This window comes from Lipotes vexillifer, unplaced genomic scaffold (assembly GCF_000442215.2).
Source record: "Lipotes vexillifer unplaced genomic scaffold, Lipotes_vexillifer_v1.1 scaffold97, whole genome shotgun sequence".
Lineage (NCBI taxonomy): Eukaryota > Metazoa > Chordata > Mammalia > Artiodactyla > Lipotidae > Lipotes > Lipotes vexillifer.
Genome location: NW_006775688.1, coordinates 1,280,818 through 1,296,537, shown reverse-complemented (window position 1 = coordinate 1,296,537; position 15,720 = coordinate 1,280,818). Strand labels below are relative to the sequence as shown.

Genomic DNA, 15,720 nt, shown 5'->3' with positions numbered 1-15,720 from the left:
ACTACTCCTGCTCACAAGCCCTTATCAGGCTGCATTGTAACTGCCCGTTTGTCTACTTTCCTCCTTGACTGTGAACTTTATGAGGGCAGGGAACTCTGGGCTTTTTCTGCTGCAATCCCTAAACCTATCACACTGCCCGACCCCTGTGAGGTCTGCAGTCAACGTTTGTGGGATGAAAGAATGAAAGAATAAGCAAAGAACAATGAGAGTTACTACGGGGTGGAGTTATTATTTTGCTCACTCATATTCCTTGGAATTGTTTAAATACACCATTTTGAAAAACACTAAACCCAGAGCGAATTTTCAAAGCTCTGTTTTATCTTTATTTTCATGCAGGGTGGAACTCTTCTACTCTCCACAGAAAGATTTCAAATTGATGTTGCACACACCCCTTCCTATGCTGACAGGGAAGGAAAAGAATAATTATCCACATGTTAACGATGAAGACCGTTTCCCTTCCTCTCTTCAGTAGGCCTACGGAGTTAACCATCTTTATTAACCCTTCCATAACATATACTCTTATGAAACCCTTTCTCCTTAATAGAATGGACCTGTTATTGCTGAAGCTGATTGTAAAGAAGGAGGTGATGAGGGGGTAAAGGAAGAAATGCGGGCTCAGGAGAGACAGGACAGCATTTGAACCCTGGCTGTGCTACCCGGTGACTCTGGTCAAGTTACTTCATTTCTCTGCGTCCTGGTTTCCTCACCCTTGAACTGAGGATGATAAAACCTACCCCACAGGGCTCTTGGGCAATACCACATAACAACATGCCAAGGACAATGACATCTGATAAGTTTTCAATAAATGCTCATTTTTTTCTGCCTCTGCAAAAAATTTAAGTCTCCACTCCTCTAATTTTTTTCGTGCCCAGATGAAGTAAAATGGAAAACCACAGCCAAGACCCCTACTTACCCTTCTCCTCTTCTCAAAGTTTATCAGCCCACCCTGAAAGAAATTTTTTTAAATGAATGACAAACCAAGCTACTTTGAAACTCAGCCTTATTTGTTCTAGGTTTTTGTTAAAATAGCTCAAAGGGATAATAGAGTCACAATTATTCATGACACTGTAGTTATGGCTACGATGGAGGAAAAGAAACATCATTCACTTAAAGAAAAACATTCTTTTAATTATAATAGGACAGGATTGGCAGACAGCCTTCTCTTAAGATGTCCGAAACCAACTAAAACAGCAATGATCCAGGATTTACAACACAGAATCCAAATACATTTGCAGAGACAGTAAAGACAAAAGCTTGAGTGAATGTTCTGTTACACTTTTTTTTCTTTACCAAAAGCAACAAGAACAGATGGGCATTGACTCATACTGGAAACCACATTGTCAATGTTTTAGCAAAAGAAGTTTATCAAACTTCTACACAACATCATCACCGAAGTTAAGCTTCAAATCTCCATGGTCCCAGCTCCTATTCTCAGTAGGCTGAATTTACCTTCTAAATCATTGGTCACTCCCCCCAAATTCCCCAACACTGATGAGTGTTTCCTGAGATAAGCTGAGGCAGAGGATGTGAAGAGACGCGGAGCATCTCTCTCTGAGGGAGCATGTCCACAACATTTACGACGACCTTGGAGGTGGGAATTTGCAAGGTAACTGCTACTCCTTCTAATTATGATAGAGTAAAAGCGGACTGACTGACTGCATGTGATAACCAGGAAGGTGAGATAAACTTAAATATACAGCAAATCCTTAAATTTCATTTCAAATATCCAATCTCTTCTCTATGTAATATTCTACTGTATTACTAACAAGCAGCCTGTTTCACTTCTTTCCCCATTCTGAGAGAGAGAAGGTAATAATCTGAAACAATAAAGCGATACTTAAAAATCCACGAGCTTGACTGACTCCCTACCCCAGCAGGTAGAATGTGAGGGTACACTATCCCCTCAGCTCCACCTGCCAAAGTCCCACCCAGCACCTCGGTCTTTGCTCAAACCCACTCCTTCCTAAGGATCTGCCATGACCTCCCCTCACAGGGAACTGATCGTGGCCTGTCCTCTTCTCTCTCTGCATTTCTGTTTGAATTCTTACTATTTCTGTCCGTCACTGCCTGCTTTGATAATATCCCTTCCACTGGATTGTGAGCCACTGCTGGTGTCACTCATCTTCGTATTCCTCATAGCGTCTAGCACAAGGCCACGTTCATAAAAAGCCCTCAATAGGTACAAACAAAGGTGTATTTCTCTCTTGGGTAACCAACGAGAAGGCTGCCGATCCACCTGCACCATCAGCCTGGAACTCACCTCAATGTAGTCCTGAAGGGCAGTGTCAAGCATGGTCAGGTCAGTCAGGAAGGTGCCCAGGTAGGGCACAGTTCCCTGCATCACACCCTGAAGAACAAGCACAGTAAAACCATCTTCGCTGTTATTGAAAGTTCAGGGTTTCAATAACCTCCACACTGGACCAAATGGACCTGTGGCCCACTACAGTCAGCAACGTGCCCATCTGCAGATGCAAGCAGCAGTCTTCGAATGGCTAGGTGATCCTCGACAGCATTTGGAGACTAATTAAGGACCATTCAAGGCCTAATTTAAGGCCACTAGTGCTAACCTACATGAATGAGATTTTTAAAAATCCCTACACAAATAGGTCAGGAACTCTATCACCAAGGTAACTTTCAAAGTCATGAAAACCAAGCCTCAAAGCCAGGAGATGGTTCAAGTGTGTTCACAGTGGGGTTTACACATTGCTTAGGCTCAGGGACCTCTGTTCTCTTTCGCAGCATGTGGACACTCCCGGTGGTTCAGAATGGCCCTGGGAGGGATAGTCTCACCATTGGTAAAGGATTGGGCTGCTGCCCACCGGAGAAGTGTGACCGCAGGAGGATGGGGTGTCACTAGTAAAGTGGCTTGGTGACTCGGTTCTGAAGAATACAGGAGGCAAAGGGAAAAATAGTCCCTTTAAAGTAGAAAACCTGCCAAACTCTACCTTAACCAAATGATGAAGGCTAATATCACCAGTGACATCAGATGCTGACATCACGCTGATGCCATTCACTCCTTGATACGATGAGAAGACATTTCACATCTGTGATATTCTTCCCCAAACCCGTGACCTCAGTCTAGTCACTAGAAAAACAACCGACACCCCCTGGTTGTGGGACATTCTAAGGATACTAGAACAGTCTTCCTGAAGATTGTCAGGTAATGACAAACAAGGAAAGACTCAGAAACTCACACAGCAGAGGGTACTAGGATGGCACCTAAATGCAGTGGGGTGCCCTGGGTTGGATCCTGGAACAGAACGAGGATGCTCATGGAAAACTGGTGAAATCCAAGTCAAGTCTGGGTTTCAGTTAACAGCAGTATGCCCATGTCGGTTTCTTAGTATTGACAGATACGCCTCGGTTACAGAAAATGTCAATGGGTGGGGAGGGGGGGATGGGGAGGGGGGATGGGGGAGGGATTCACAGAAACTCTATGTATTATCTGGAACTCTTCTCTAAATTCTAAAATAAAAAGTTTATTTAAAAAGAAATTTCCCCGGGCTTCCCTGGTGACGCAGTGGTTGAGAGTCCGCCTGCCGATGCAGGGGACACGGGTTTGTGCCCCGGTCTGGGAAGATCCCACATGCCGCGGAGCGGCTGGGCCCGTGAGCCATGGCCGCTGAGCCTGCGCGTCCGGAGCCTGTGCTCCACAACGGGAGAGGCCACAACAGTGAGAGGCCCGCGTACCGCAAAAAAAAAAAAAAAAAAAAAAAGAAATTTCCCTCAGAAATAAAGGTAGAAGCATTTCCACTGCAGGTATATACATACTATATTAATTTCACCAAATTTCCTTTGAAATCATTCTTATTCTCCATAAGGCCACAGAGGCACTAACCATTCCGAAGAGAAAATAAAAAGGGGCTTCCATGGACACCTTATCCTACAGTCCATTAAGGCACTTACGGAAATTCTGGCCAGAAAACAAAGTCTCCACCAGGGCAGAACAAGGCTGCCTGATGTGTGTGCAGCTGGCTGTTTCCTCAGCCAGAGCTGTTTCTTGAGGTTCACTCCAGGCAGGGTTTCGTCCTTCAGGAACTCTATGTCAGCTGCAGTATGTCCTTCCCTATCATGTGTACAAGGTCTCATCCTGAACTAAAATAATCTCTCTTTTTTTAACGGCTATTTTTAACTTGTCTTTGAACCACCAAAAAAGTCTGAAGTGCTGTGAATGCTTTACAGGCTTTATGTTACAGAAGACTCCCATCACTCAAAACCAACATTTCTGATTTATGCCCAGCTTTCCAAAGAAGGAGAAAATCTTCTCAAAGCAGGGATGAGAGTATTTTGAGTTTGTCAGTCTCCATTCTTCTCTCTCTGGTTTTCCCCTTCTATGCTAAAAGTTAGGAGAGTGTTAAAAATAAAGCCAATGATGTCAAGAACTACCTTTCAGTCTTAAAGAGGGAGGTATCACGTTCCTTTGAGTACTGAAAAACTAGAAAGATTTGGCTAGTACTTGGGGTTAGTGACGAGAGCCAGAAAATGACTAGAGGATTTGGAACAAATGAAAAGATCTCCAAGTACAAGGACCAAGTCCTCCTGGGAGCTGACACTCTCTCTCCCCGGCATCCAGGTACTGGGCCACCGTGTGTTCCAAGCTGGCTACAGTAGGCATTCCCATCGGGGAACTGAAGCCCAGGGGTCTCAAGGCCAAGGTCGCGGTAGCTCCTAAGTGCAGGAGTGGATAAAGAAGACAGCGAAAGGGACAGAAGTCTACCTGCCGCAGACTTTCCCTCACTTCCAGAAAATAAAAATGTTCCAGAAAACAATGTGATTTGCGACTTTCAGTGTTTATTTCCTGCTGGGTCCAGTGGGGGTGAAAATAGCTTCAGACCTCCCAGGGCTGCTGAGAACAGATGAGGTAAAGAATGGAGAACTTCTTTGAGGGCAGGGGCACCCTGCAGACTAAAGGGTCCAGGGCCATGCAGGAGCCCAGCCCCTGACATAGGGCCGCTCTCTGGTGGGCCCTCAGGGAGACCCAGGGCCTTACATACCATGTCCTTCTGCAGCTGAAGCCGCCTCTGAGTGCGCTTCTGGTTTTCCTTCACGCTGCTGTCCAGGTTTGCAAATTTTGAGGTTCCTTCCTAAGAAACAGAAGCACACACAGAGGAAAGTGATACAGGGGCAAGTGAAGGGGCACCTAGTTTCTGGGGCGGAACCTCTGCACAACTATCTGGACGCCATGCAAAGTGAAGAGGCCTCCAGCAGGCTCTGGACTATTATGCAAACACTTAGCTGGCTAGTGGTTGAGCCATCTATTCTTGAGAGTGCCTGGTGGCCATGGCTTATCCCGTTTTCCCCCTATTTTGTAAGAAGAGCCCCTGATTTGGTTATAAAATCAATCATTAATACAAGGCAGGCAATTCCTGGAACTGGAGACAATTTTTACACATCCCAAATTTCACTTGAAGTAATCACACATCCTGGAAATGAAGATCTCTTCCTCTGTTAATTTTATGATTTCTTGATCTTGGCCTGAAAGGCATGTGTCAGCATTCTGCGAAAGAAAAGGGACTATTTCTGTGGTATTTCTTAGCTAAATGAAACTTTTTATACCGGAAGTTTTCTGAGGAAGTCCAGCACTGATCTATGAAAGCCAGACCTTCATACATTTTTCTCCCCTTTTTCTCCCCCAGTCCATCCTCCCAACTTGCCTCTCAGGTTTGGAACTCCTACAAATCCATCTTTCCTCCTGGCGCCTGAGGACAGATGGCTACCCTTTCTCTCCTCCCATCTGTTGCGACAACAAACCCTTCTACGTAATGACTCATCTCCAGTTTGCTGACTGAAGATAAAGTGTTTTTGGTTTTGTGGTTTTGGGGGTCTTGTGAAGTTCTCATTTTCCAGGAACTGCATGAATGGGAGGCAAATTTCACAATTCAGTAGTACATAACTGCATTGTTTTCCCCTTAGTCAGTTCTCCCTGGGTTTATTATATGACCACAGCGTGTGACTTTTCACTACTGTACGACTACGGGGGAATCTTTTCCAGTGACTTAGCCTTTCCAATGACAGTGCGACATCAGTATCTTGTATCATTCACCAGCCTTTACCCAGGTCCAGGTACATCACTGGGGACAGAATCCATAGTGACTCATTACCTACTTTCAGTCTCCCTATTACAAATGATAATAAGAAGAGGTATCGTTTAATGATTCCCTGCTTACAGTTTTTCCTGGGGATGAATGAAAGTGTCCTGAAATGTGCCACTTCCTGTGCTGGGTGGTTGAGTCCTCCCAAACTATAGATAATTTTTTATTTTTTGGAATTCTGTTGTATTTTTTTTATACAGCAGGTTCTTATTAGTTAATTATTTTATACATATTAGTGTATACATGTCAATCCCAATCTCCCAATTCATCACACCACCACCACCACCCGCCACCAGCTTTCCCCCCTTAGTGTCCATACATTTGTTCTCTAAGTCTGTGTCTCTATTTCTGCTTTGTAAATAAGATCATCGATACCATTTTTCTAGATTCCACATATATGCATTAATATACGATATTTGTTTTTTTCTTTCTGACTTACTTCACTCTGTAGGACAGTCTCTAGGTCGACCCACATCTCTATAAATGACCCAATTTCGTTCCTTTTAATGGCTGAGTAATATTCCATTGCAGATACGTGCCACATCTTCTTTATCCATTCATCTGTCGATGGATATTTAGGTTGGTTCCATGTCCTGGCTATTGTAAATAATGCTGTGATGAACACTGGAGTGCACGGGTCCTTTTGAATTATGGTCTTCTCTGGGTATATGCCCAGTAGTGGGATTGCTGGGTCATACGGTAATTCTATTTTTGGTTTTTTAAGGAACCTCCATACTGTTCTCCATAGTGGCTGTATCCATTTACATTCCCACCAACAGTGCAGGAGGGTTCCCTTTTCTCCACACCCTCGCCAGCATTTGTTGTTTGTAGATTTTCTGATGATGCCCATTCTAACCAGTGTGAGGTGATGCCTCATTGTAGTTCTGATTTGCATTTCTCTAATAATTAGTGATGTTGAGCAGCTTTTCATGTGCCTCTTGGCCATCTGTATGTCTTCTTTGGAGAAATGTCTATTTAGCATGAGCTGTTTATGTATTTTGGAGATTAATCCTTTGTCCATTTATTCGTTTGCAAATTCTGAGGGTTGTCTTTTCGTCTTGTTTACAGATTCCTTTGCTGTGCAAAAGCTTTTAAGTTTCATTAGGTCCCATTTGTTTAGTTTTTATTTCCATTACTCTAGGAGGTGGGTCAGAAAAGACCTTGCTGTTGATTACATCAAAGAGTGTTCTGCCTATGTTTTCCTCTAAGCGTTTTATAGTGTCCGGTCTTACATTTAGGTCTCTAATCCAGTTTGAGTTTATTTTTGTGTATGGTGTTAGGGAGTGCTCTAACTTCATTCTTTTACCTGTAGCTACCCAGTTTTCCCAGCACCACTTATTGAAGAGACTGTCTTTTCTCCATTGAATAGCCTTGCCTCCTTTGTCACAGATTAGTTGACCACAGGTGCATGGATTTATCTCTGAGATTTCTATCCTGTTCCATTGATCTATATTTCTGTTTTTGTGCCAGTACCATATTGTCTTGATTACTGTAGCTTTTTAGTATAGTCTGAAGTCAGGGAGTCTGATGCCTCCAGCTCCGTTTTTTTTCCCTCAAGATTGCTTTGCTATTTGGGGTCTTTTGTGTCTCCATACAAATTTTGAGATTTTTTTGTTCTAGTTCTGTAAAAAATGCCATTGGTAACTTGATGGAGATTGCACTGAATCTGTAGATTGCTTTGGGTAGTACAGTCATTTTCACAATACTGGTTCTTCCAATCCAAGAACGTGGTATACCTCTCCATCAGTTTATGTCATCATTGATTTATTTCATCAGTGTCTTATAGTTTTCTGAGCACAGGTCTTTCTACCTCCTTAGGTAGGTTTATTCCTAGGTATTTTATTCTTTTTGTTGCAGTGGTGAATGGGATTGTTCCCTTAATTTCTCTTTCTGATCTTTTGTTGTTAGTGTATAGGAATGTGAGGGATTTCTGTACATTAATTTTGTATCCTGCAACTTTACCAAATTCATTGATTAGCTCTAGTAGTTTTCTGGTGGCAACTTTAGGATTCTCTATGTATAATATCATGTCATCTGCAAACAGTGACAGTTTTACTCCTTCTTTTCCAATTTGTATGCCTTTTATTTCTTTTTCTTCTCTGATTGCCATGGCTAGGACTTCCAAAACTATGTTGAATAATAGTGGCGAGAGTGGACATCCTTGTCTTTTTCCTGATCTTAGAGGAAATGCTCTCAGTTCTTCACCACTGAGAATGATGTTTGCTGTGGATTTGTCGTATATGGCCTTTATTACGTTGAGGTAGGTTCCCTCTATGCCCACTTTTCCGGAGAGTTCTTATCATAAATGGTGTTGAATTTTGTCAAAAGCTTTTCCTGCATCTATTGAGATGATCGTATGGTTTTTATTCTTCAGCTTGTTAATATGGTGTATCACATTGATTGATTTGCATATAGTGAAGAATCCTTGCATCCCTGGGATAAATCCCACTTGATCATAGTATATGATCCTTTTAATGTGTTGTTGGATTCTGTTTGCTAGTATTTTGTTGAGGATTTTTGCATCTATATTTGTCAGTGATATTGGTCTCTAATTTTCTTTTTTCGTAGTATCTTTGTCTGGTTTTGGTATCAGGATGATGGTGGCCTCGTAGAATGAGTTTGGGAGTGTTCCTTCCTCTGCAAATTTTTGGAAGAGCTTGAGAAGGATGGATGTTAGCTCTTCTCTAAATGTTTGATAGAATTCACCTGTGAAGCCATCTGGTCCTGGGCTTTTGTTTGTTGGGAGATATTTATACTTTCCCCCCCCCCCCCGGTACGTGGGCCTCTCACTGTTGTGGCCTCTCCCGTTGTGGAGTACAGGCTCCGGACGCGCAGGCTCAGCGGCCATGGCTCACGGGCCTAGCCGCTCCACGGCATGTGGGATCTTCCTGGACCAGGCCACGAACCCGTGTCCCCTGCAGCGGCAGGTGGACTCTCAACCACTGCGCCACTAGGGAAGCCCTATTGGGAGGTTTTTAATCACAGTTTCGATTTCATTACCTGTGATTGGTCTGTTCATATTTTCTATTTCTTCCTGGTTCAGTCTTGGAAGGTTATATCTTTCTAAGAATTTTCCATTTCTTCCAGGTTGTCCATTTTATTGACACAGAGTTGCTTGCAGTAGTATCTTAGGATGCTTTGTATTTCTGTGGTATCCATTGTAACTGCTCCTTTTTCATTTATAATTTTATTGATTTGAGTCCTCGCCCTCTTTTTCTTGTTGAGTCTGGCTAAAGGTTTATCAATTTTGCTTATCTTCTCAAAGAACCAGTTTTCAGTTTTATTGATCTTTGCCATTGTGTTCTTTATTTCTATTTCAGTTATTTCTGCTCTGATATTTATGATTTCTTTCCTTCTACTAACTTTGGGTTTTGTTTGTTCTTCTTTCTCTAGTTCCTTCAGGTGTAAGGTTAGATTGGTTATTTGAGATTTCTTTTTTCTTGTGGTAGGATTGTATTGCTATAAATTTCCCTCTTAGAACTGCTTTTGCTGCATCCCACAGGTTTTGGATCATCGTGTATTCATTGTCATTTGTCTCTAGGTATCTTCTAATCTCCTCTTTGACTTCTTCAGTGATCTCTTGATTATTTAGTAATGTATTGTTTAGCCTCCAGGTGTTTGTGTTTTTTACGTTTTTTTCCCTGTAATTTATTTCTAATCTCATAGCGCTGTGTTTGGAAAAACATGCTTGATATGATTTCAATTTTCTTAAATTTACCGAATCTTGATTTGTGACCCAAGATGTGATCTATCCTGGAGAATGTTCTGTGTGCACTTGAGAAGAAGGTGTAGTATGCTGTTTTTGGATGGAATGTCCTATAAATATCAATTAAATCGATCTGACCTACTGTGTCATTAAAAGCTTGTTTTACCTTATTAATTTTCTGTGTGGATGATCTGTCCATTGGTGTGAGGTGTTCAAGTCCCCCACTATTATTGTGTTACTATTGTTTTTTCCTTTTATAGCTGTTAGCATTTGCCTTATGTATTGAGGTGCTCCTATGTTGGGTGCATATATATTTATAATTGTTATATCTTCTTCTTGGATTGATCCCTTGATCATTATGTAGTGTCCTTCCTTGTCTCTTGTAACATTCTTTATTTTAAAGTCTATCTTATCTGATATGAGTATTGCTACTCCAGCTTTCTTTTGACTTCCATTTGCATGGGATATCTTTTTCCATTCCCTTACTTTCAGTCTGTATGTGTCCCTAGGTCTGAAGTGGGTCTCTTATAGACAGCATGTACACGTGTCTTGTTTTTGTATCCATTCAGCCAGTCTATGTCTTTTGGTTGGAGCATTTAATCCATTTATATTTAAGTTAGTTATAGATATGTGTTTTCCTGTTGCCATTTTCTTAACTGTTTTGGGTTTGTTATTGTAGGTCTTTTCCTTCTCTTGTGTTTCCTGCCTAGAGAAGTTCCTTTAGCATTTGTAAAGCTGGTTTCGTGGTGCTGAATTCTCTTAGCTTTTGCTTGTCTGTAAAGGTTTTAATTTCTCCACTGAATCTGAATGAGATCCTCGCCTGGTAGAGTAATCTTGGTTGTAGGTTCTTCCCTTTCATCACTTTAAATATATCATGCCACTCCCTTCTGGCTTGTAGAGTTTCTGCTGAGAAATCAGCTATTCACCTTATGGGAGTTCCCTTGTATGTTATTTGTTGTTTTTCCCTTGTTGCTTTTAATAATTTTTCTTTGTGTTTAATTTTTGTCAATTTGATTACTATGTGTCTTGGCATGATTCTCCTTGGGTTTATCCTGCCTGAGACTCTCTGTGCTTCCTGGACTTGGATGGCTATTTCCTTTCCCACGTTAAGGAATTTTCGACTATAATCTCTTCAAATATTTTCTCGGGTCCTCTCTCTCTCTTCTCCTTCTGGGACCCCTATAATGCGAATGTTGGTGTGTTTAATGTTGTTCCAGAGGTCTCTTAGGCCAGTCTTCATTTCTTTTCATTCTTTTTTCTTTATTCTGTTCCACAGCAGTGAATTCCACCATTCTGTCTTCCAGGTCACTTATCCGTTCTTCTGCCTCAGTTATTTTGCTATTGATTGCTTCTAGTGTGTTCTTCATTTCAGTTATTGTATTGTTCTTCTCTGTTTGTTTGTTCTTTAATTCTTCTAGGTGTTTGCTCTTTAATTCTTCTAGGTCTTTGTTAAACATTTCTTGCATCTTCTCAGTCTTTGCCTCCATTCTTTTTCCAAGGTCCTGGATCATCTTCACTATCATTATTCTGAATTCTTTTTCTGGAAGGTTGCCTATCTCCACTTCATTTAGTTGTTTTTCTGGGGTTTTATCTTGTTCCTTCATCTGGTACATAGTTCTCTGCCTTTTCGTTTTGCCTATCTCTCTGAGAAAGTAGTTTTCGTTCCACAGGCTGCAGGACTGTAGTTCTTCTTGCTTCTGCTGCCTGCCTTCTGGTGGATGAGGCTATCTAAGAGGAAACTCTTGAGAATTTGCTTGGAGTGAGAAATCAATTCTTTCTGACTTGAATGCAAGTGTCCACCTCTTTCCAGGGAGTAGGTTATTCTGGTTCCCTTTCAGTTTCTCAATCACTGACAGACATGTAATGTATGGACATTATTGCAGGTATACCTAAAATTATTAAGAAGGATTTCTGAAAAGTTAAGAGGCTCCTGAGAATCACAGAAGTAGGATCCTAAAAGAGCACTTAGGGAAACCTCATTGGGAGGACAAAGATCTGGGATGAGGAGCTGGAAGATTTGCTGATTTCATGACTTCATGAGAGCAAGATTCCACTCCTGGATAGATAACTAAAAAAGAGACTGACTAGTAGTGCCTGCTCTTCCAGATGAGGTGTCAACTGAAATCCCCTATGTGCCACATCCAACCATGCTTTGGATGTGTTTTCCACGTCCAAAGGAAGTGTTTTCCTTCCTCGGTCCTAAATCCTTTGCCCTGCAAGGTCTCACAACACCAATCCCTTGAAACTTCCTGAGACTCTTCACAGGATTTGTGACTGCATCGCTCTGGGTCCCTCCTCTGGCCTCCTTTTGCTGCCTGTGCTCACTCTCTCTTAATGACTCTTCTTTCTGACAAAGTCATCTTGTTTTCGCTCTACTCAGGTATTTGGAAATACTATCCAGTCCCGTGACCTCAATCATCACCCATGTTTGGATGAATTCCAGATCTTGCCCTCCATCAACCTTCCACTCTCCTCTTGTCTCCTCTCCTCTCTGTCCTTCTCTTTCTCTCTCTCTCTCTCTAGTGCAAACTTCTCACCTGAGTCTCGCCTTCTCTCTATCTCCATCTGTGGCAAAGGACAGCTGCCCTCATCCATCCTGTTCCTGGGCCTCAGAGGGGCCTCTTCTACTTGGGTGCTACACAGACATTTGGATCCCTCTCCGTACATGTTGATTAAATGACAGCTCAGCAGTTAATGGTAATTATGTGAATAGGCCTTCCCAGCCCTACGGTCTTCTACCCCAGCTCTGACTTCAGTGTGCTTGGAGCTTCACTAAACAGACATCTCCACCAGAGCCAAATGCCTGGGCCTTTCTAGCATTTGTTCCTAGCAATGTAACTCAGAAGGGTTCTCACCAAGTATCCCAAGAACCAAGAAGATTTGGTGAGATTCTGCCTTCCTGTTGGTTTGAAATGTGTGGACTCCATAGATAACCTGCTTGGAATGATCCAAGCTTCGGAAATCATAAGACAGTAACCGGTTTAAGATAATCTCTGAGTAAAATAAAAACATTTGTCTCCAACAATTAAAAGGAAAACCACAGATTTTTGCTAATTCTGATGTTGCCTCAGCCGTAGTATTATAGAGGTAGCACCTTACATCTGTCCAGAAGCAGAAGAGAAGATAGGTCATTCACGACTAGGATTACCCAACCACAAATCAGTTTAAGTCCAGGAGTGGCATATTAAAAACAGAGACCAGCCATGGTTCTTCTGAAAACCAAAGTACCTTCATTTCGTTACAACTGTGCTGAGAATTAACATCCAGAATTATATACTTAGTATGAAGAACAATAAACAAAGATGACCGGAAAGGGACCCACAGAGACGTATGAACTGCCCAAAACATTCCACTATCATTAACGATAATGCACAGACCACATGAATTCATAGCCAAGTTTTTCATCTTTGGAATTCCAGCCACGTATAAGAAATTTAACCTAGACCACTGAGGTAAACTTCTACGTTTCAGAAAGGTTTATGGGACCTTTAATGTCTAGCTATAGCTCTGCTTCTAAGGTTTCAGCCAGAAGACGGCCACCAGGCAATGAGCTGCACAGTATTCAATTTATGTGCTTTGGAAGGATGACTCAGAGCTATTGGGATTTGAATGTGTGGCTCCAATTAGTTCAGCTTTGTATTACCGACAGGGAGACCACTAAGCCATCTCCTTCCATCCAGGTGAGTTTCCATTTAAAGTCTGCAAATCCAAGGGGATGTGAAGCAGGGAGTAACACGACCTCAGCAAGCCAAGCATCGTTTAGTGTGCAGTTCATCAGGTGAGCCGAATCCAAAGTCAGACAGCAGCCACCCTGCCCTGCTCACATCATCTACGCCAGGAAGGGCTAAGAGTGGGCAAGTTGTCAAAGTCCTGTGAATTAGGAGGAGGTCCATCAATGGATGTCAGTTTCTGAACACTTGCTACATGCCCAATGTGTTAGGCATTAGAGACATAACAGTGAAAAAGTCCCTGCCTGCAAGAGGCTTACAGGCCAGCAGGGAGACAGGCGAAATGCACAAGCGATTCTAATGGAGCATATGATAAATGTTAGGACAGAGGAATGACGGGCTTCTGGAGGACATGGGAAGGGGCCTAATCAGACCTGAGGGTGTCAAGGAAGGATTCAAGCAGAAATGTAGTCCTCACTGAGACATGAAGGAAGAGAAGCAGGACTTAGGAGGAGAAGTCCAGAAGACCGTAACAGACGCTCTTACAGGAACGACTAACCTAAGAGTTATCAACTGATGCCTTTTCTAAGTAGCCCCACCCCCACTTGACTCTCATTCCTACTCCAAGTGTCTACTGTAAGCTTACATGTGTCACTTATACTTTTTTCATTTTCATTTGTTATGCATACTTTGGTTTCACATGTAGATAGCTTGCGAAATACTAAAAAAACCTGACATTCGCACATGGCTTTCAAATATTTCCTTAGTCAATCTTCAAGACAATTCCATGAGATCAGTAGACTAAATAGTACTATTATCATCTCCAATTCACAGAAAAGGAGACTAAGGACAAGGGTCCTCTGTTCTAACAGCCCAGTTCAGGGCTTCCCCCTATGGTAGCACATATCATAGTTTTTTTGTTTTTATTTTTGGTTTTGGGTTGTTTTTCCCTATAATTGCCCACTTTGCCTCCCCCATGAGACTGCAGTCTCCTTAAGATTGGAGGCTGCCTTCAGAACGGCTGTACCTCCCTCACCCAGCACACAGTGAGTGCCCAATCAGGATTAACTGAATTACCAACTTATTTTCCTTCTCCATGAAGTTTCACCTGACATACCCTGCCTCCTACTCCCAAGTGGTCAAAAGAAATAGTTTTATGCCTAAGTGATGAAAGCACTGGCTTTACAGTCTCACCAGGTTGAACTCACATTCTAGCTCCACCACCTACCAGGTGTGGGACTTCGGGTATGTTCCTTACCTCTCTGAGGCTTGGCTAGCTGCCAAATGAGGAGGATAAAATCTACTTTATAGAGAGGCCGTGAAGATAATATCTGGTCTATGTTCCCCTCTGATGATTGCTCACAACCTATCTTTGTACCTTTCTTTGACTACACGTTCTTGTTTAGTGTCTATATCCACCCACCAGCAGGTGAGTTCCTGAAAACAGGGTCTGTGTTCGTCTTCTTCATACTCCCAGAGGCCGGTCAAATGCTTTACAAATATTAGATGTTTAACAAACATCTAGAGAAAGAAAATGAACGGAGCTGTAGCTTTACCTAGCCCGCCGTTCAGAAGCCAGCACCCATCTGGAGTTCGATAAATACTGCTGACGGACAGGCTGCGCAATTTAGTGCAAATAACGGATGTAGAATTGCAGGCTTGGCCCCTGTCCTTCTAGAAGCTGTTTTGCTGAGAAGGATATTCCAGGCTCTCTCACCCACCTCACTGCCAGCTCTCAGTGTTTCCAGGGCAGCTTGTTGAGGAGCTACAGGCAGCAACGCAAGTTTCACAATCTGGTTGCATCGCAGTGAAGCTGAGGAGCTGGACTTTGAATTTTCCCAGCCTCAGGCTTCTTCGATTTGGCATAAAAACCAAAAGTCCTGCCTTCCAGTCCCTGTAGCCTCTCTCAAGGGACTGCAGGCATCCAAGGAGCCCTCAAGCTACCCTTCCGTTGAACGGATGCCAGAGCGGTCAGCACAGTACAACCCAGCGCCCTCACCTTCATCAGTAGCTCCCGGCTGGTCAGGTGGTTATTATGGTCTGAGAAGATGTCTGAAAGTTCTTCAAACATCAGCATTCGGTCCCTACAAAAGGGATGAAGAAAACATTAACAAATGAAGATTAGTAAAAGTCCGACACCTTGGGCCCAGGTGCCCTCAGTACCTCTGGCTACAGAGGGGAGGGCTACGTGAGCACAGACAAAGCCAATGACCTTTCCCATGCAGGGTGGCTTTTTTTTTTTTTTTTTTTTTTT

At 42.7% G+C, this 15,720-nt stretch overlaps 1 protein-coding gene across 4 annotated transcripts in view; it reads right to left on the bottom strand.

Moving 5' to 3' along the window:
• Positions 1–15,720, bottom strand: part of RGL1 (ral guanine nucleotide dissociation stimulator like 1) — a 292,140-nt gene that overhangs the window by 22,266 nt on the left and 254,154 nt on the right. For 3 of the 4 annotated variants that reach the window (XM_007450147.1, XM_007450149.1, XM_007450148.1), the window contains 4 exons: positions 15,466–15,550; positions 4,995–5,084; positions 2,261–2,347; positions 914–946 (listed from right to left, as the gene is read on the bottom strand). In XM_007450147.1, the coding sequence (XP_007450209.1) occupies positions 914–946; positions 2,261–2,347; positions 4,995–5,084; positions 15,466–15,550 (295 nt within the window). The remainder of the gene's footprint in view (positions 1–913; positions 947–2,260; positions 2,348–4,994; positions 5,085–15,465; positions 15,551–15,720) is intronic. The other variant, XM_007450150.1, reaches the window with a different exon arrangement.